At 40.7% G+C, this 20392-nt stretch overlaps 2 protein-coding genes and 1 non-coding gene across 4 annotated transcripts in view; 1 reads left to right on the top strand and 2 right to left on the bottom strand.

Moving 5' to 3' along the window:
• Positions 1–72: 72 nt before the first annotated feature.
• On the bottom strand, positions 73–8396 carry larp7 (La ribonucleoprotein 7, transcriptional regulator). Of its 2 annotated transcripts, none has more exons than XM_071926567.2 (13): positions 8256–8396; positions 7411–7633; positions 7027–7127; positions 6778–6861; positions 6084–6248; positions 5877–5979; positions 5432–5713; positions 4375–4528; positions 4109–4251; positions 2318–2430; positions 1349–1508; positions 899–990; positions 73–483 (listed from the first exon to the last, which is right to left on the bottom strand). In XM_071926567.2, exons 2-13 carry the CDS (start codon positions 7607–7609, stop codon positions 406–408), a joined length of 1674 nt encoding a protein of 557 aa, XP_071782668.1. In that variant the 5' UTR covers positions 7610–7633; positions 8256–8396; the 3' UTR covers positions 73–405. The 2 variants fall into 2 exon arrangements, with proteins under 2 accessions (XP_071782668.1, XP_071782667.1); XM_071926566.2 differs by having other exon boundaries at positions 5384–5713.
• Positions 8397–9269: 873 nt separating this feature from the next.
• trnai-aau (transfer RNA isoleucine (anticodon AAU)) lies at positions 9270–9343 on the top strand. The gene has a single exon. It is a non-coding gene; the product is annotated as a tRNA-Ile (tRNA).
• A 1016-nt stretch (positions 9344–10359) lies between these two features.
• LOC139932723 (ADAMTS-like protein 1) overlaps positions 10360–20392 on the bottom strand; it is a 77735-nt gene continuing 67702 nt past the window's right edge. Inside the window, 9 exon segments of the mRNA XM_078291711.1 lie at positions 10360–10687; positions 10779–10856; positions 11677–11760; positions 11964–12047; positions 12305–14027; positions 14395–14568; positions 17060–17136; positions 17798–17916; positions 19557–19693. Coding sequence (XP_078147837.1) covers positions 10360–10687; positions 10779–10856; positions 11677–11760; positions 11964–12047; positions 12305–14027; positions 14395–14568; positions 17060–17136; positions 17798–17916; positions 19557–19693 — 2804 coding nt within the window.

The raw sequence follows: 20392 nt of genomic DNA on the forward strand, positions 1-20392 counted from the left end.
ATACGACAAAGAATACCTTATTCATCAAATAATGATGTTTATTTTATAAAAAAAAAAAAAAAAAAGAAAAATCTTCAAAAGAAAATGCCATGACTTGTTCAAATGTCTTAATCGGGGCAACTTCATATTTACAGCATATACAGATAAAAAAATGGCTAACGGCTAAACAATGTTGCCAAAAATTGCTTTATGCATAGCAGCATTGTACATTGACTTCGGGGCTCCAGTGCAAGAAGATAAAGGGGCATTCTGCATTACTAATTGCTCAGCTTCTCCTTCAGTTCTCTTTATTCCTAAATTTACACATTAGACACGGATTGTCCCCCTCAAAAATCACATCTTTTAAATTCTACCAGGTTAAAAATGTATGGACGTCAAAGACCAATTTTGACAGTTATGAAGTTTTCAGTCTTCTTGGAAACGGATGTGCTTATGAGCCTCCTTGGCCCGGGCGATGATGATTTTTTCTGCTTTAGATATGAGCTGAAGTTTAAACAGAAAATGAAAATTAGATGCAAGAGCAAATGAACAGATTGTTTTAGCTGTAGTGATGGTATGTCACCGGGTGTGTTTATACAGTATATACAAATTATTCCAAATATTAGCCCATATCCCAAAATGGATTGTATTTGGGATAAGCTGCTTACAGTATATGTATCTTTATACCCCAATCACAGATATCCTTTTTTTTTTTGTAATTCTTAACGTTAACATGAAATCAGAGCTTATGCAGCCTGTAGTTATGTTTCTTATAATTTCGGTAAGACCCAATACAATTTATTGTAAACAGAATATATTGTTCATATACTCAAAAACAGAATACTTGATCAATGATATGTTATTGTGCATGTAAACACACTGTGTATTTCTATATGGAAATTTTAAAGGAAAATCCCACCTTTTCTGTACCCCGCTTCTTTTCCCTTGGACGGTTCAGCTTGACTTGGCGATCCACCAAGATCTTCTGCCAGTACCTTTGTTCATGGTCACCTGTAGAAGGCATTGAACAGAGACTTTAAAGTCATGAATTTATTGCCTGACTATTAAAGTTCACTCAAAATAAAAGTTTATTTTTAAGCCTTTAAGTGGTACAAGTTCAACTGTGAGGCCTTTTGAAATACCTGAAGAACTTGGAAAAGTAGACACTATTAAAATAAATTATTTTCACTGTTATCAATTATGAAAATCAGAGTGCCAACTCAATCATCTCACTTCCTCTCCTGACCTGCACTGCTTATATGTATGCACATAGGCTACTTTAAGTGTAGCATTCATAAAGTATACACAAAGTGAAGTGTATGAAAACATTTCTCCCTTGAAATAAGGAATTAAAAAATAAAGTTCATACCAGAGAGAATCTCGAGTTTCCAGCTATGTTCTTTCTGGAGCTCCGCTCTAGCGTCAATAATGGCTTTAGCTTCTTCTGGGGTCTTAAAGCGGATGTGACCCTCAGCGTCCCCTTCCAAGATGTCAACGTACACCACTGGTGATATTTTGAAGAGAGCATCCTACACAAAAAAAGCACACACTTTTACTATCTTGTACACAGATGAGAACCTTGTGTTAATGAGCATTTATACTTTTTATAAATACAAATTCATGTCTCAGAAAATAAATGATTACATTTGAGAGATAGACAGCGAAGTGCAATTGGCCATTTACATTTGAAAATGAACAGATTATCAATCTTACACAAAGATGCGCAATCTCACTCAAGAATCTTCGGTCTTTGTAATTAATGTAACCTTTAAACCCTCAATCAGGAGCAGGGAGACATACATAATAAACAGACATTTTGGCAATATTTGACTTAATCTATGAGCCTGTGAATTGTTTTTAGCTGTTCAGAGTCTCAACGCCGTCTGACTGTGTGCAGAAACATAATCAGACAGCAACTCTCATGAAAGTATTTCCAAAGAGCGCATTCTGTTTTGTTGAAGTCTAACGTAAATTTTCTGAACAAAACTGCTGTCTACGGCGGTCCATTTCCTTACTTTTGAGATGATGCACTTGTACCATCATGGCAACTATATAGCCAAAAAGGGGTAGTGGAAGTGTGCACAACCAACCTAATATTTAGGCCAGGTGCTGGATAAAGTCATGAAAAGTGTTTTTTTAAATGGAATATTCTCACTGGATTAGAAAACAAAACAGCCGGACAAAGACTTTAGGGTCAAAATGTTGCATCAAATAAAGTCATAAGAAAGGAGCTCTAATCCTGTGTTGCGAATATTCCTTTTAGAACAACTTCATAACCAAACACAGATACAAATGAATGCCACAAAAGGTTCATGAGATGCTCTGAGGTATACGGCACCTTGATAAACTTCCTCCCTGGTAGCGGCTTGATGTCTGTAATCTTGATGATGACGCCACTCGTGAACTGAGGGCCCTGGGCGGTCTCTTTTTCACTTTTTTTACTCTTCTCAACTACAAGGAAAAAACAAACAAAAATTGTTGCATTAAAACAGAAGAAGAAGAGGCGCTTCTTTTGTGAATCCCAATCCTATTAGACTATTCTTACCAACACTTCAAGAGCCCCCCCACCTACTGTGAACAGTCAGAGGCTGGATGGGAGTTACATGTCTAAAAATAGTGAAAGTAGCCGCACACTCGTAGCTCCGATGCAATAATTTAATGAGACATTAACAAAACCGACGTTTCAGCAGCTAGGCTGCCTTCATCAGGGTTGATCTACCAGCACACAAGTTTGACTGAAGTTAAAAGCACTGGTACACAGGTGCAGGCAATCAGTGTAACCTGACCAATCACAGGAAAGGGAAAAAGTGAACAATAGGTTCAATAGAGAGACCACAACAGTGGTAGTGGTATATAGTCTCAACATTCCATTCCATGTCATACAAAGAGTGTCAAGTCTAAGTATAAACCATGCATAAGAAAACATCATCACATTAAATGCAGTATACATATAGTACAATAAAAAAATAGTAGAGTAATAGCAAAAATAAGCCCGAATATCATGGAAATACCATTTGAGATCAGCATAGGCTAAACCTGCAAAACCACCACCATCATCATAGGTGTATGTTCTGCAAGCAATGGAACTGTAGGGGAACCGCCTATCAATAAAAATAGAAGCATACACATATTAATAAAGAGACTACAAAAAAGGTCTACGGTCCCACACTTTTTTTTGTTTTTAATTCTCCTTTTTTAATTTTCTCTCGGATCTTTTTTGCCTCCACTGCTGTTTAAAAATGGACCCCGGAATTTGCGCACAGGCACAGTGAGAGTCATGGTGAGAGTCTAGTCGGCTAATTTGTGCCTGACAAAAAATGAAGCTTAAAATATGTTCACATTTTAGAGAATGTAATTAATATTTTCCTCATTAATGATGTATTATTTCACCCCCCCGCAACCCATCCGCTATTAATCTGAATGTTCATTTTTATGAACCAACCCGCCCGATCCGCGAATTAACCGCGGTGCCCGCGGATATAACTGCAATCCGCGCATCACTACTGGGAGTTACATGTCAACATGAGTTTCTCAGATTTTGCCACTTGCTTATCATTACATTTATTGGACTTTTTGGGTGATAGGGCCATTTCAAGACTTTTGAAATGATAAATTGAATTGAATTGAATGTTAAAGTGATAGCATTTGTAATTTAATGTGTGAAAAAACAGATTCCACCAAATGGGGATAACAAGCTACCAGCTTTTATAAATTTTGTATTCCAGAGAGAAATACATAAAGTTTTAACCAGGGATAATAGAAAATAAAATAAAAAAATGTTCATTTCCACAGGAAACAGAATTAACTGATCAAAGAACTAGTTGTGCCTACATTTTCTTCCACGTTATGTTTTGGCTTTCATCGTGAGCATATAAGAATGAGTTGAGTTTAAGTTCACTTCTACTCACATTCAAATCAGTTTAGAATTTTCTAATTGACCATTGCCTACGGCGGGGATTTTAATTACTGGATTTTCTCTGTCAGACAAGGACAATGGACTGTATATAGGTATTCAACCATGTACTGTATATTTTATTAATGTCTTTGCACCAGAGGTGCTCTTGTCCCATTTTAACATGCAGTCTGCAGTCGGTCCAACTGAACTGGAATCAGCAGAGAGGGAACTCACGGTTTTCATTTTGGAGATCACTGTCTGTCTCCTTCAGACTCTTGTCCTCCCTGCGGTCGATCCTAGAGATGCACTTCTTCAGGGACGCCATGCTCCGCTTCTGCAGGGTCAAGTACTCCTGCTTCAATTCAAGCCATTCTTTCCTAGGAAGAAAGAGATAGATTACATTATGATTTTTTTGCCCCAAGATGTCCACGCAAATTTTAGCTCTCAAGGGGTTTTTGCTTATGAAGTCATTGGTGAAGGAAAGGGAAGAGGGAGCTTACTTGGAGAGCACACGGAGTGGGATGACTTCCTCCCCAATTTTAAGTTTCTCCTTGTGTTTCTTCTTTCTCTTCCTCTTTGCTTTTAGCATTGAGTCATCCCTCTTGTCCTCTCCCTCGTCAACCTCTCTCTCCTTGTCACTTTCAGCAGGTGGATCTGAAGGGAAATAAAAACATTTGACACTGCAACAAATATCCCCTCATGGTTTCAGTTCTCCAAAGACAAATGAGGGATCATTGTGCAAAAATGTGACCTCAATGTAATTGCAAAATTCACACCTTGATTTTGTAAAAGGAGGAAAAAGGAGAGGACAGAGAGAGGAGAAGGGGAGATGCACAGAGAGAAAGTGGCTGCATCTGAACCATCTTTAACTAAATAACATGTGTTGTGGCTCCACAGTGATGATACTGGTCTCTCATGATTTTTACTCACACGACTGTGCACTCACCATACTATCTTAGCTTGATATAGGAATAGTCTCATTAAAATATACAGAATCAGAGTTTAAAGTAATAGTTGGGCTCACAGCCAACTGTGTATCTATTGTCGGTCAACACAATATTAGTTACTAGTTCATTTTAGTGAAGGCTTCACCAGGGTATCTGCAGGTTTCACAAAGTCAAATTCTCTTTTTATGCTACCTGGAGTTGAATTTAAGATCAATTAAAAATCCAAATAAAGAAACAAAGCTGGCAAAACCAGTCTATTTCCGATTTAACATAACTAATAAAACCTATGAAACTATAAATGGGCAATATAAGAAAAAGGACAACATGAAATCAATCGTGTGAAGACAATAAGAACAAAAAAAATAGAATATTGTATTAATCTACTAACCCTGTTCTGTATTAATCTAAAAGTGGACATGCAGTGCAAAGAATCCTGTCATTGCAAGGTGGAAAACGACCTGTAATAACTTTAGGAGATATTTTAATGCTTTTTAATGTCTTTAAAATTAATGTAATACTTTTTCAGACTTTTTAAGGACCTGAGGATACCCAGATCACCTACTTTTCATGTCACTCCTTGTTACATTCCTCTCCTTCTCTCCATCTTCACCTTCGCTGGTCTTCCTCATCTTGGCTGGCATTTCACGCTGAACTTCACTTTCAGCTCCCTCTGCCGTCTGTGAGCGCCGTCTCTTTCTGTCCGACTGTTTGGCCGCCGTCTTCTGCGTGTTGGGAGTCTCGGCCTCAAAACTCCCTGCCGCCGAGCGCTTCCTCTTTCGCTCCGAGGGCTCCGCTTCCATTTCCTGCTCTTTGGCTTCATCCGCAGGTGTCTCTACCAAGGCACCCTCTTTCTTTTTCTTCTTCTTTCGCTTTTTCTTCTCCTCTTCCTCACCTACAGGAATGGAAGAGGTGGATATAAACACAGCAAACCGCGCCAACAGCCTCTCTCGATAGAACGCCATCACCAGGTATCTTGTGTGCCAGGGAGTTTTTAAGTGGTAGTGAGTAGCAGGAATGTAAAAGGAATACAGAATTTCCTTTGTAACTAATCATACCTGATGGGGGGTTGTCGGCCGGTAGAGGGATAGGCTTCCTATTTTTGGTTTTAGGGAAAATCCCTGGCTTCCTGGGAGCATCTTCAGGAGGGTTGTTCAGCATCTGTTTCAAATATAAGCTTACCATGAGTTCTGTCTGCAAAACAAACACTGGACTGGCATTAATCGTCACATACTGAAGGCAACAGTGAAATATTTAGTCATCACCTCTATGGCTTTCTGTGCGTGCTCCTCTGTCTCAAACTCCACAAAGGCAAAACCCTTGGAGTCGCCTGTGCTCTTGTATCTGGGTACGCTAATGTAAACCACATTCCCGCATTTTGTGAACACTCTCTCTATCCAGCCGTGCGTCACGTCCTTGGGCAAAAGTTCCTGAAAAATACATGTGATACAGTGACTCAAGAATGTTCTTGTGGTAGACGAACAATGCACGATCAATGTATGAGTACAGCCAACAGTAAAGGGTTCAGTGTAAAGTGCTTTTCCTGGCATTGAAGAAACAATAATAATCCCTAAGGATGCAAAGTAAATTTTAATCAGCAATAAGTTCATCACCTTTATCTGATGCATTTCCTAATGTGTGCAGTGTCAAGAACACAGAGGCCTTCTCAATAACAAAACATGAGGTATTTAAGGAGCATTTTAAAATATGTGAGATGATGTTTTCCACTGCCATCATAAAGTTGCAAGGTCCACACAATCTGTCGATATCATTACATTAAAAGGTGGCCTTGACCTCTAGATGATGAGTGAGTTAACACACCATTTGTTAACCTTTGTTTGGCCACAACCTGGAAGTTTCACTTGAACATTTGTTATTAGACACTCACGGTGAAAAGCAAATGGGGAGTGCATACAATCTACGCCGCAAATAAAGGCAAGAAGAGGAAACTTTCTTTACCACATAGACTGTGCGGCTGTCTACATCCTTTGGTACCCGTCCAATTGGAAGCTGACGCCTTAGTTTATTTCCCTCTAAGTTCACCTGGAACACAAAAAATAACAAAACAATATTTTAATTTAAGCTTGATTTCAAGACATGTATAATCTCCACAGTGAAGCAAAAACTGTGCCAATGCAACAATTACAAGATATGAGTGTTTTCCCCCAAATCACAGAAAAGATTTTGACAAGATTCACTTTACAGTACCTCAACTATGGATGAATTTTTCAGTGCCCTTGCAATCAACTTGGTGTCAGTTGTCAGCTTTTTCATTCGGTTGAAGCTCGTCAACACAGATATGTCAACATCTAAGAAACACAACACATTTAGGCCCAAGTTAGAGACAAAATGTAATGACTGCAACTGAATATCTCTTAGCACGGCAGATATTGTGAACCCAGTTTATGTCCACAAATCATATTCGACTTTTCCAGATGAAATATTTGCGCTGAAGGTTTCATGATATATATTCCAAACTGCTGCATCAAATTAAACCATAATAATAGTCAAAATAACAATAACTTTATCTGTAATGCAGCACAAGATCATTAAAGCAGATATTTAAGACCAGAGATATTAACAACCCCTTACATCCATCCCGTGACTCGTCGATGAGTTCTCTGAGAAAGCGGTCCTTGTGAAGGTTGACATCTCCAAACCAGAACTCCACCTGCTTCTTCACGTCGCCCAGCAGCTGTTTGACACGGGACCTCTTCTTCTTCTCATTCTCCTTGTTCTTACCACTGGGATCTGCAGCCGCCGCAGGTCTCCTCTCTGTGTCAATCATCATGTGGGTACAACTGGGGCTAGACAGCTACGCAGAACAGTAACAAACACTCATAAGGCAGAACATTAAGTTTATAATATCTGGCATTTATACTACTGGTGTGTTCACAAGACAAAGATAGAGTAGTACTACTAGTAGCTAAAAAGGGCCAAAGTAAAAGGGAAGAGCTCTCATAAAGAACAAAAGGAAAAAATCTATCCTAATAAATAATGCCTGATATTCCTAAGATCCTTTACAGGGATAAGCACACAGTCAGTGTTGTCACCACGATGAAATAAACCTCACTGGATCTACAGTCCATAAAGTCAGGGCAAAGTGCAGCAACTGTCTCATATTAACATCACTTCGGATCATTATTAAAAACGACCACAGCTTGCTTGGCCCGTATCGACAAATTAGTATGCTGTAAGATTACTTGGTTAAAACACCGTTGGATTCATTAAGATTTAGTAACTCTTAATTAGGTTATCACTTCTTGCATTGCTAGCTAAAGATGTGTTAGCAAGCGACTCGAGTTACCGTAGTACCAAACGCGCCAACTTTAGCTAGCAAGCTATCGAAGTTACAGTGCCAAATTGTGGGTGGTGACAGTTTTACAAACACTGCAGGCAAACACACTGACTTTTTATACCCGTCAAACACAACTTACCAGCTGCCATAGAGATTTAAAAAACGTATCCTATCTGGAGGAAGAAAGCACGTCCCGTTTAGTACGCAGCTTATACTAAAATAATATAAAACTGCAAATAGCTAGTGGGATTTCTTACAAACGGCATTGGCTCGTTTTTTGTGTCTTGTCGCATAGTAAATTCGTCATACCAGTGTCACGCAATCCAAAAAAATAAAACTTCCGGGAAAATGTATCAAAATAATATGCATCTATCGTGCAACGTTTTGACTGCTATGCACAAAAGTTAAAATAAACCAAATCAAATCAAACTTTATTTATTTAGCACATTTCATACGTAATGGTGCAATGATTTCACAGAGAGTAGAATAATTGCAATTTTAAATAAAAATAAATAGAAGTAGAAAACACATCTATGGAAATAAACAATATATTTAAGCAAGAATTTGTAAATGAAAATATTTGTTTTTTCCTAAAATGTTCTTTTCATACGACAGTGGAAGATTTTTTGTTGTTCAAATCTGTACACCTCAAAACAAATTGGATGCTTTTATTATGAAAGGAAGACAAATCGAATTTCCGGTCTGATTTCGGCTGTTTCTCGGCTTGACGCAGCTGTTTTGCTAATTCGCTCCCTTCAAGTGCTGTGGGAAACAAAATAGTGTATTTGCGTCGTAAGAATGGTCACTTCGTTGTCATTTGAAATCACAATTCACCATAAATGTAGCACAAGTGATGAAGCTATCCCGATGTGAGTTTAGTTCATTTGATTTTTTTTTTTACAGCTGTGTCCCTTATTTTTGACGTGTCGTGTTATTTCATCTTCAACAGCAGGGGAGATGGGAAAGAAGGCTCTTCGGAATTTTTTTTTTTATCGTAGAGGTACTTTGAATTTGGAGTTATCCAGAGAAAAAGAGAGTAATCCAGAAGGCTAACTATTGACGACTTTTACGTTTTAGCAGTTAGTTAAGATTCTCTTAAGTTCGTCAAACTGGTCACTTAAATTACGATGGTTGAAACGCGTTGTCGTCACATGGCCGGTTAGCTCAGTTGGTTAGAGCGTGGTGCTAATAACGCCAAGGTCGCGGGTTCGATCCCCGTACTGGCCATAAAGTTTTTAAGTAGTTCAGGTACGCTTATGGGTATGTATGTACACAGTGAAATGTTAAAGGAAATAGTGTAATACATTTCCATGAGCGAAAGTGCAATTAATCAACCTGTCTAGGCGACCTGTAATATTGCATTATGATATGTGGAAATAGTTGGAGAGTCATAACAAATCTGAAAAGTCACAGATTTGAGCTCTGCAACAGCCGTGTGTCCTTGAGCAAAGCAGTGAACATGTTCCTAATTGCTTATTGTGTCACCATGCATAAGTGTGTCTGCCAAATCCTTCAAGTGTAACAAGTAATCTGCCGTTTTGTAAGCTACTGCTATCCTGTCACTGGCATTATGGACACAATGACAATGGAGTCTGTAGTACTTTGCAGAATAACCATTTTATTACTGAACCACAAGCATGTTTAACATGGACTGAGCTCACTGCTCCTGTATTTCAGGCTCCACCATTGGGCCGGGTTGTCAGTACCTACAGGTGAGTATAAGCTGTTGCATCCCCATATACTACAAAGTATGTGGACATACCACTTGTCATATAGGATTTAAAAACTGGAAACAATATTAAGTTTCTCACTAAGACGGCCATTTTGGAACTGCCCTTTCAATGCACTCTATTTTCTTGCTTTCCATAGGATCTTTCAGGGTCAAAATGGTCCCTTAGTTTTTGTTTTTATTGTTACAGCTTATAGAAGATAGATAGATAGAATACTTTATTATCCCACAGGGAAATTTGTTTTGCAATAGTATGCATTGGCATACACATACGTACACAACATGATACAAAGGATCAAGACATGGACATGCAAGACATGACATGTAAAGTAATTATGAGTCCTTGTTTAGAAAGTTGATGCTGGTTGGGATAAATGATTTGCGTGTCAGGTTTGTTTTACAAAGGAGTCTTTTGAACCTGCGGCCATAGGGTAGCAGTTTCTACTGGTTGTTAAGTGGGTCAGTGAGGTCCTGTATAAGGAAGCGAGTAGAGACTGAGGTGGCCTACTGTATATTATAAGCTCAAAATGCTCTCAAACTTTTCCAGCCTCTTGCGCATGTCATCCTCAGTGCACCGCTCAATCCTGCTCTTGATGAGCTGTAAGAGGCTCTTGTAGAAGGTCTTTGCCCAGAGGGTTTCTAAACAGTGGGCCGATATGTTGCACACTTTGTGCAGCACCATGACCAGCTTCTCGTTGCTGCTGACCTCACACCTGTTAAAGACCCATTCCCCCCACTGCTCCCACATAACGTCGTCTGTGAAGTTCACCGAGAAGCTCCCCGCTTTACACACTGTGCACAAGGACTCTGCCTCCGCATCAGTAAAGTCGTTCCATATGGCGCTGTGTGAAAAGAGAATCGAGATAAGTTTCAGGAAGTGCTCACATAGAAATACGGATTAGAAATGGATTAAACTACAAGTCTTTCACTCACACAACTCTAGTCAGAGGATTTGGAGTCAAGTCATTCAGTGACAGCAGACCTGTGTAGCTTACTTGGTTTCCCTCCATCCTGTGAGAGCACATAGGTAAAAGTATAGCAAATGTCCTGCTCAATGTTGGAAAGTTTTCCATAGTAATCAAAGAAATACTCACACCGCAAATAAAATCAATAAACTTTAAAATATCAAAAGGTTTTCAGCGTGCACTGTAATGTAGAGTTAAAATGTACAATGTGCTCCCTTTCTAAAAATGAGCCAAGTAATGAGCTATATTCTGTGCCAAATCAAGAAAAATGATTTATTTTATTCAGACTTTCTTTTATTCAGACAGAGAGATTGTTTCATTTTAGGTTAAGATTTCTAATGCCATGTTTCCTATTGCCCTCTTATGCTCAGTGTAAGCAAGTTGATTATTTATGAGGTTTCCCTCCATTCCAGCTATCAATACTTTCGCATTTCAATAAACTGTGTTGTCCACACTAACCCAAAAAAAGAAAAACAGACACTAAAGGTTTGTGGTTCAGATTTAAAGCAGTTTAAGTGCAATTTAGCAAGCAACAAACAGAATTCTTTTTACAAAGGTTGCCATTGCAACAGTGTCTTTTTTTTAGGGCAATGGTAATCAGAAATTGGGAAGTAACTATTTTTGTTCAATTGTCTGCAATCTGAATAGTATATATTCTACTTCCATGTGCACAAAATATAACCATTTACTTTTGTACATTATTACAGCCTTGTTGGCTCATATTTGCTGTAGGTGCTAATATTCTGGAGGGAATTGTATCAAGAGGAAAATTGGTGATCAGACTTTCATTTCCACCGAAACACAGAACAGCCTTGTCATTGTGATTCATATTGTGAAACTGTGACAATAGTCACATTATTGCTCACCACAATTCTTTGAGCTTTTTTTTCATTCTGATGGCATTCGAAAGAACCAGCAGTTCCTCATCACCAATGTTTGCCCACCCAAGTCTAAAAATGGGGAGAAAGCATGAATCATAATCTGCGGGATTTATCATTTAATATCTTGTTCTTCACAAGATAAATTTGCATGTTCTCTTTCCAGGCAAACCAGCTAATCAAAATTATTGAGCCTGGGGATTGTCTTCTTTTTTTTAAAAACACATATGTTCTCAATTATTAAACAAAACGTATAATGTCACTTGTCATCTTACCCTAGTTGGGTCAAACTGTCTGTCACTTGTAGCACATCAGCAATGACCTGAACTGTGTGCATATCAAGACTATTTTCTCCAAGCCTGAAAAGAGAAATAGTGGTGTCAGTACATTACTCATGCGTTGCTTATTCCTCAACCCAGAGGCATAGTCACTCTACAATCACCTCATAAAATGAGGAGTAGACAGGAGCCTAGAGCCGGGGCTTTGATGCATGCAGAGAAGTACGTGTTACCCACTTGGAATTGCGCAGAATGAAAATAAAAACTCTTGAGTGCATGTGATTTATAGCTCAGTCCAGTATGAGACTATCCAATCCACATTTTACCCGCGAACTCACCAAAGCTTCACACATCTGAGCAGGTGGGGCTGAAGATCTCGAAGTGCCTCAGAGCTTATGTCTGTTCCTGTCAGGTCCAGCTCTAATATTTCTCCCTCTGTGAGGCTCAGGAAGTACTTGACGGCATTATAATCCATGGGGGAGAGTGCTTCGTCGCAAACATTAACTCGCAGCGTCTTTGGTCGTATAGCCAGAGCCAGCGAGGGGTCCTGCTGCTCAAACAGACAATGTAAAGAATTTAGCATATGGGCCCCATTCTCGCAGAGAGCCGTAAGTTCCCCGATCATCCTCTGACGGTAGGTCTCCACTTTATCACCGTGGCAACACAGCCCCACGTGCCTCGACAGAAGCTTAGCATTGCGTTCAGAGAGGACTCCAGAGAGGAAGCGGTTGAAAAGGTCCAAGTGTCCGTTATTCGTCTCCTCTCCGGGACTGGTGATGTGCCGAAGAGCGTCAGGTAATGGGTGATCTGTCATTGCACAGTAAACCGCAGCGAAGAACTCCTGAACAGTGAGGTGCGCAAAGGAGTATACGTCTTCAGTGCAGCCGGGCTCTTGTGCCACCGTCTTGTCTAGGAATGTACTAACCAGACTGCACTCCTCCAATGTTGCAACATCTTGGTCACTGCTGTAGAATAATGTCTGATGGTCCATCAGCTTTAGGAAGGCGAGTCGACCCAGCTTAAGCACTATGTCGGAGAGCTGCTGCAAGGCCCCTGCTCTTTGGTCGCTAAGAGATTTTTCGGCTCTGTCTTGGGTGTGAGAGCGAAGCAAGGCCACCAAATACTGCACATAAATATCCGTCATGGTCTTAGGGCTTTCTCCACAGAGGTCTTTGCTGTCTTTCAGGATGCAGCAAACAATGTAGCAAAATGCAGGTATGTAGCACAGGGTGAGCATTAGTTCATTCGCCGCTACCACCGCGAACATCCTTTCAGCAAGGACGTTGTCTTGGAAGTAACGTTGGAAGAAGTCTTGCACTTCAGTCAAGGAGAAGCCGGCGATGAGCACAAAGCGGTCGATGCAGCCCACAGGGATGTGGCTGATAGCTGTAGGTCTGCTTGTGAGCATGACGGAGGCGTTGGGCAGCAGTTCGCCCTGCATCAGGCTCCCAAAGACCTCCACCACCTCGCCGTCTTCTTCTGGCTCGCTCACAAAGACGTCCACATCACAGCTCCTGTAGTGCCTGAACTCATCGAAGCCGTCCAAGATGATCAGCAGTTTGTTGTCATTGGCCAAAATGTTGTCCAGCTCCTTAGCCAGGTGCCTGTTTTTACGCAAGACCAACTCTCTGAAGTTTGTCGGCTTGTTGATCAGATTCAGGTCTCTGAAGGTCATGTGGATGACGAAGTCAAAGGCTAGATGGTCCTTGCTGTTCCCGAAATCAAGCAGCATCTTCTGCACTAGGATTGTTTTTCCAATGCCAGCCACGCCCGTCACCAGAATTTTCTTGACAGGACGGCTTACATTTGCACTGGAAAAGAGCTCAGCTGGTGTGATTTTCCTATGCACTGTTGACTTCTGCTGCAAAGACAGGCGCTTTTGTCCAAATGCCAGCACCTCGTGCCTTTTCAGCTCTAAGCCCTGGTGTCCGTTGACTAATAGGAGATTGACGTAATGTTCCGAAAAAGGGATTTTCTCTCCATGTCGAGTGTTGTAATAGAGCATGCTCTCACTCCTGCGTCTAAGGACTTCTTTATGCTTTTGTTTAACTTTGTTGTACTCTGAGTAAGAGAAAATATATTATGACTATGATTTCTCTTTTACACATACACCTTTAAGGGCAATCCATGCCAATAACATGACAACATGAGGTTAACATTAGCATTTGACAGTGCTACAGTATGAGTATATACTGATTTTATGAGCGATGCTGTGTGTGATAAATACTCACAACTCACATTATTTTCATTATCAAAAATAATCCAATAACATAAAAATGATCTTGAATGTACATGAAATGACATCTCCATATTTTGAAGTACATACCTATGGACTGAGGCTGATCTGTGTTGTTTTCTTTGGAGTGTGTCTGTGTTTCTTGCTGACAGTGACTGCTAATAGAGATAAATGTACTGGCTGCTTCCTCGCCTTTACACTCCAGAATATCCAGCACCTTTCTTACTCTTGCCCGTGGCCCCAAGTGGCACAGCACTTCCTCACGGTCATCTCGGGTGAACACTTCCCTGGAAACTAGGACATCCAGCAGAGAGTCAATCCGCCCCTCTAGCTGATCCACAAGGGAAACTCGCAGGACTCGAATTGCCCTCAAACAAGATTTACACCCGTCATTTTCCACCATGACTATTCTGTCTCACGACCAGCACCAAACTGTGCTTGTTCTGATGAAATAATCCCCAGCACAAAACAGATGAATCCACTTGTGATCTGCTGACAATTTGAATCTAAAGTTGCAAGCTGTGGTAAACTGATTTCCTCCTAGAGTTCAGAGATTGAATGTGCATCCTATGAGCTTAGAAGTAGCATTTGAACTGTGAAGTATGTCATTGTCATAATATGAGGAAGTATTTTTCCCTCCACTGTTGGGAGCTCTAACAAAGTCTGAGGACGCAAAGGCATGATGACATACCTGGTGATGCAATTATAACACATCAATGTCTGATGCTTTTTTTCTTTCTAGTTTATGCAATGATGGGCTAGTCCCACCGCAGTTGTACTTCAGCTTTTTTTTGTTTTGTTTTGTTTTGTTTTTTTTGCCAAAGTGCTGTGCAGTCAAATTAAACATGATGGGTCAGGATAATGTTTTGACAGGATCTCCAACAATTTGAGCACTTCTATTGGATAATACAGTCATTGTTATCGACACAAGAGAGCCACAACAAACAGATTATAAAAGGAATGTATTTGATTTTATTGTTTAGTGATTAACCAGGCATGGGCAGAAAGAGCAACACATCAAGTCACCAGCGGAGGGTCCCCATTGCATGCACATCAAATAGCATCATCTGTGGGGGAAATGAATACTCAAATCCCACCCCTGTAATTATTTACAAAACTATCACATCTGCACAAGAACACACATGATAATAAATAGGTAAAAGACAAAACGGAGCATAAAACTTTGCCAAAACAAATATCTACATAACTTAAGAGCATGAGTAATACGTTTGTGATGCTTTGTTCTCATCTCAGACAGTAATATGAAATAACCACCCCTTAGTGAAAGGCCAAATAGTATCTCTGTTCAGATTTGTGTTGCACTTGATGTCTGCTAAGCGTTATGGAACCCAGGACATAATGTCAAAAGTGCAAACCCTGCCTATCTGGCACAGTAACTTAAGTACATAAATAATAATACAAAAAGTTCCCTACTATTCTGACCCAGATCTGAATATCACACAGTTGCCATTTTCACTATGTGAACCTACTGCAGAGGATTACAAGTTCAACTCTTAAGTTTGAATGTTGTGCAAGACAAAAGAACGATAGAAGAACTCTTTTTCAAATGCAAGTCTGCTTATTTCTGAAACGTCACACCACATCAAGCAAAAATCATATATTTGGGTGGAAAGACTGAATTTAACTTTATTATGAGGGGATTACTATGCTTACCTCACGTTCAAACGTGTCATGGTGTCGCAAAGTGGTTAAAGGGACATTCTGACAAATATGTTTCCCAAAATATCAAAATCACAAAACAAAATATATAAACACTGTAACTTTATAAACTAGATCAAATAAAAAAAACAACTCTACAAGCCATGTTCTTAACATAGACCTGGATGAGTTTTGAGTGCAAAAATAAGTGTCATATTTTTTTTTCCTTAAATTGATTTGCTTCAGTCATACTCCTCCATTAGTGCAATCCATGCAACAAAAATCTTTATGATGTTCTACTATCTATTCTGCTGATGATGAAATTAAAGCAATTGAAATCCTAATTCAAACATGAATTATTAAAATGACTTGACCAATCACTGAGGTCAAAATGGGCTAAAAGTCCCTCATATCATAATCTATTTTGCAGGTGGCTGACACCAGAGATATCCAATTTATTGAATACAAGGCTTTTAGCCACGTAAGACATTTTTCATCTATATGCACCATGTACTGTACTTGAACATTAAATTCTGTAGAGATTTTTACCCACACCACATGGATAAAAGTCCACTTAGCAGGAGAAGTTTTAGTTTTACATAAGAATGTTTTGGGGAGACCAAACTCACTACTATCCAGTGGTTATAACAAACACTGCACCAGTTACCATCCAAATGGACATGTGGCTAATCAATGACACAATGCCTCTTCATGAGTTGCCCATTAGATAGGCTACCACTAAGTTTCCTCTCTGTTACTCACAATGGAATTCTAGCCTAGTAACTTTTGCACAATATGGAAAGCTGTTGACATGAACTTCAGTTAAAAAAAGAAGTAAAACTGAAGCCTTCATTAACAGTGATGTCCCTTCTCATAAAACAATACTTTTAAATCCTAATCCACACTATCTCTGAGGAAAGTCGATCACCACCACTCTAGGTACGACCATCCAAACATTCCTCCACACTCCGGTCCCCCCTATCCGAGGCTGTTCATCGAGGACGGTTGTGGGTGTCAAGAGGGGGGGGTATAGAGGGTTCGAAGTCTCTGCTCGCTGTCTGGGGACCTTTCCTGGACCTATCCGGGTCGTCTGTGGCCCCCGCCTTCGTGTCCCCGTCTCAGGTGTCCCGGCAGGACTGACAGCAGCGGCTCTTAAACTGGGGCAGCGGGCAGAGCTCCAGCTGTCGGACCTTCTCACAGTACCTCGTGCTGTCCCGACACTCTCCTGCTGGGATACACAGAGGATGCTGTTTACCACACACATTCACTTTGAGCCTGATCACCATTCCCCGTGGTAGAGCAGCACGAGGCTTTCAGTGCCACATGAACATCTTGCGAGGGGGATCATGTCCGTGGTTCATCAGTAGATACTCAAGCCAGCTATTTCACTAAGTCAGGGTAACTGGCTTTTCCTCCTGAATTTGCTTTTAGTTCCTCTGTGTCAATTCTGCTTTTGCCAGTACTTATCTTGCGTTGATGGCAAGTCAGAAATCAGCAATTTTCCATTAATTTCCAAGGAACTTTGTGTTTATCATGATATAGGCTGGGACTGAGAGTTACACACTAGCACTGAGGCTATTCCCCTAGCTGCATGTGGTGGCTGCAACACAACACCTCCCTCTAGCAGATCACAGTTAGGTAAGTGCTAGTACAGAAAAGCAGCAGACGACATCCAATTTGCCCTTATCTCCCCTTTTCAGCTAACTATAATAGTGGAAATACATACAACATGCACTCTAAACAGTTTTAATATAAAGACTTAAAGACATCATGTGTTGTGTGACATCACTGAACGACTTTTTTCCAACTTTCCATGAATGCAGCTTTATCTCACCTCTCCCGCAGGACAGGATATTGCATCGTTGCCAGCTGGGAGGGCGGGGCCTCCACGTGCAGTGATGTTCACGCACGGCCTTGCCAGTTCGACGGTGAGTGCAGGTCACCTGGCGTGACTGGAAACCGTGGCGCCCACAGGTGGCGGTGCATTGTGTCCATGGCCCTACGCGCCACTGTAGAGCGCAGGCCTCTGTGGAGCAATTCTTAAGGGAGCTGGGTCTGTAGATGCACACAGACAGAAATACACACACACACAACAAACAAGAGGGTTTAAAAGGTTGTCAGAAATAGTTCGGTAACTGACTTTAACATTGATGCATGAGGCACGTTCATAGTTTTACTTGATGTGATGCTGTATATAAATGCCTTTCCGACTCTGTAACCAGTGTGCTTATATAATTCTGTGTGAGCATGCCAGGTCCATACTTGCCTTTGGAGCCCACTGCACATTCTGTGGGGTAATTTGGTGGCATTTGTGTCTTGGCAGTAAACGTGGCGGTGCTGTGTGGCCAAGCTGGGACCCACACAATGACCATGACACTAAGACAGAGATTTCATCATAATTAGAAGGTCTTGGCTGATTTAAGTCCCCCTCCTTTGACTAAATCCACAATCTGAACAATTTAAGGCCTCACATGTAATCATGCATTACTTTTACTGCATTACTGCCACTTAGTGGACAGTTGTCCACTAACTCAAAACTCCCTGGACATAACAGCAGTCCAATTCTTTGAGGCAGCAACATGTAATTCAGCATCAGCTTTGCTTCAAAACAAAGAGCCTAAGAAAGCTTATTTGAGCAAGAAAGCAGCCTTGGTACAGCTCATATACCTGCTGAGACTTCTTTCTGGTCAATATTAAGTGGACTCACCGGCCCCCAGGGAGTAGCGGCCCACCTGGCACAGGGCAGAAGGCTGCATGGCCTGGTGTCAGAGGGTCTTCTCCCTGTGCCGGCGCAGCGCTGGCTCTCCACCTCACTAGCCCCGTCCTCAGGACCCCTCACGCAGCTGACCCTCCTGCTCTGGACCCCACCTCCACAAGTGGCCGAACACGGTGTCCAAGGAGCCACTCGCCACCTGTTCCACCAAAACAGACCAAGCAACAAGTGAATATCTTCCCAGGTCAATTACTTAAAACAAAAAGGTTCACTTCCTTTGTTTGGCCCAAAAATATTCATCACTTAAGTCTATCATCAGTGCGTGAATTTATGTGATCATCTGCATATTTAAAACCAAAAGAGACTAGATTTAAATTAAGGACAGAGCATCCATATTTTCCTTGAAACAGTATATGAACTCTTTCAAGCACGCACACACTTGCACAGACACATATACACACACAGAAATGAAAGCCGGCTTTTCAATCACTGAGACCCGGCACTTTAGGATAAGATGGAACTTGAATGATTCCCATGGGGAAATTGGGGATGTGATTAGAGGAGACAGTAGGACCCCAGACTGGAAACTGGTCTTAGGCCTGGTGGAAGAGGAGGAGAGTTCTATAAAACAATGCTCCACTGCACCTCTCCGGATCATACTTCACTACACTGCTGGTGCTCTCTTTCTATGGAAAAGTCTTTTTTAATAAGGACCACATGGAAACCTTTCTTTGTTGTCTATCTACATATCCAGCTCAGTTGACAGCTGCAATGTGGCTTTTCAAATGTCATGGTGGCCTTTTTCAATTTTCCTCACATCTGTGTCATGGACTGAGGGTATGTGTTATATTAGACAGGGAACGACAAAAAACTTTTGCATTTGGGGGTGGTGCTAATGGTGGTGGAGGTGGTTGTGTGTTGTGCAATGTGTGTGTTAATTATCAAACTGAGATATTCTAGGTATCTAACAGCATTGACATGCAGTAGCAGCAAGGTACCTGAGGGGGCAGGCTTGTCCATGGCATAGCTCAACTGATTGGCTGCTGTTACTCCTCTCTGGGCAAGTGGGGTCATCCACTGCCATACTGTTACCTTGGAGACAGCTTCTTCCTTTGTCACCTGAAAATACAATAAACAAACTATATCCGCCTGTTCAAATGTTTTAAATATTGAAATACATCTCTTCCAAACTGTACCAAAAAGTTGTTTATCAAACTTCATAAACAATCAATGCTGCTGATTATAATGTTTCAGTCTATTTCTCTTTTATGCAAAACAAGCTTAAAGCAAAAATCTACAAAAACAGATTCCACATCTTAATCCAATGATCTTAGACAGCTGTAGCAGTTGTAATAGTGATGTCTGGGAAACACTGATAGCCATGTAGTCACCTCAGGCACTGAGATGGGCAAGAAGCATTAATGTTAAAACTGCAAAATAAAATACAACTTCAATAATCTCAATGTATCCATAAAGTCAGTCTCCCAATTACTGTAAATTCAAGAGCTCCAAGATTTGTCTTGAGATGACATCATCAAGAGGGTCTTGGCTCTCTGGTGTATCTGTTGAAGAGTCCCATTCACAAACAAGACTGAACTCTCCAAGAACTTGGGAATGAATTCTATTTTGTGTTCAATTTTGGCTGTAAAGATATTCATTGTACTTGGGTTTGCATTCTTTTAGCAACCCTCCTTCACCCTATCCTTGAAATGCATAAGATGTCGGAAGTACACCCATTATACGTGGCCTTTTACTGAGCCCGACTTGAAAAGCTCAGAAGATGCAGTTTGGACATTTTTCAACACTTTTAAGCCCCTT

The sequence above is a fragment of the Centroberyx gerrardi genome, chromosome 23, assembly GCF_048128805.1.
Source record: "Centroberyx gerrardi isolate f3 chromosome 23, fCenGer3.hap1.cur.20231027, whole genome shotgun sequence".
NCBI lineage: Eukaryota > Metazoa > Chordata > Actinopteri > Beryciformes > Berycidae > Centroberyx > Centroberyx gerrardi.

Excerpts from the sequence above, each read along its gene's own strand:
- larp7 (XM_071926566.2), bottom strand. The coding sequence starts at position 7,609 with ATGATGATTGACACAGAGAGGAGACCTGCGGCGGCTGCAGATCCCAGT. Across the intron at positions 6,249-6,777 it reads ACAGCCGCACAGTCTATGTG|GAACTTTTGCCCAAGGACGT; the intron begins GTAAAGAAAGTT and ends TGTATTTTTCAG. Across the intron at positions 2,431-4,108 it reads TGATCTCCAAAATGAAAACC|TTGAGAAGAGTAAAAAAAGT; the intron begins GTGAGTTCCCTC and ends TTTTCCTTGTAG.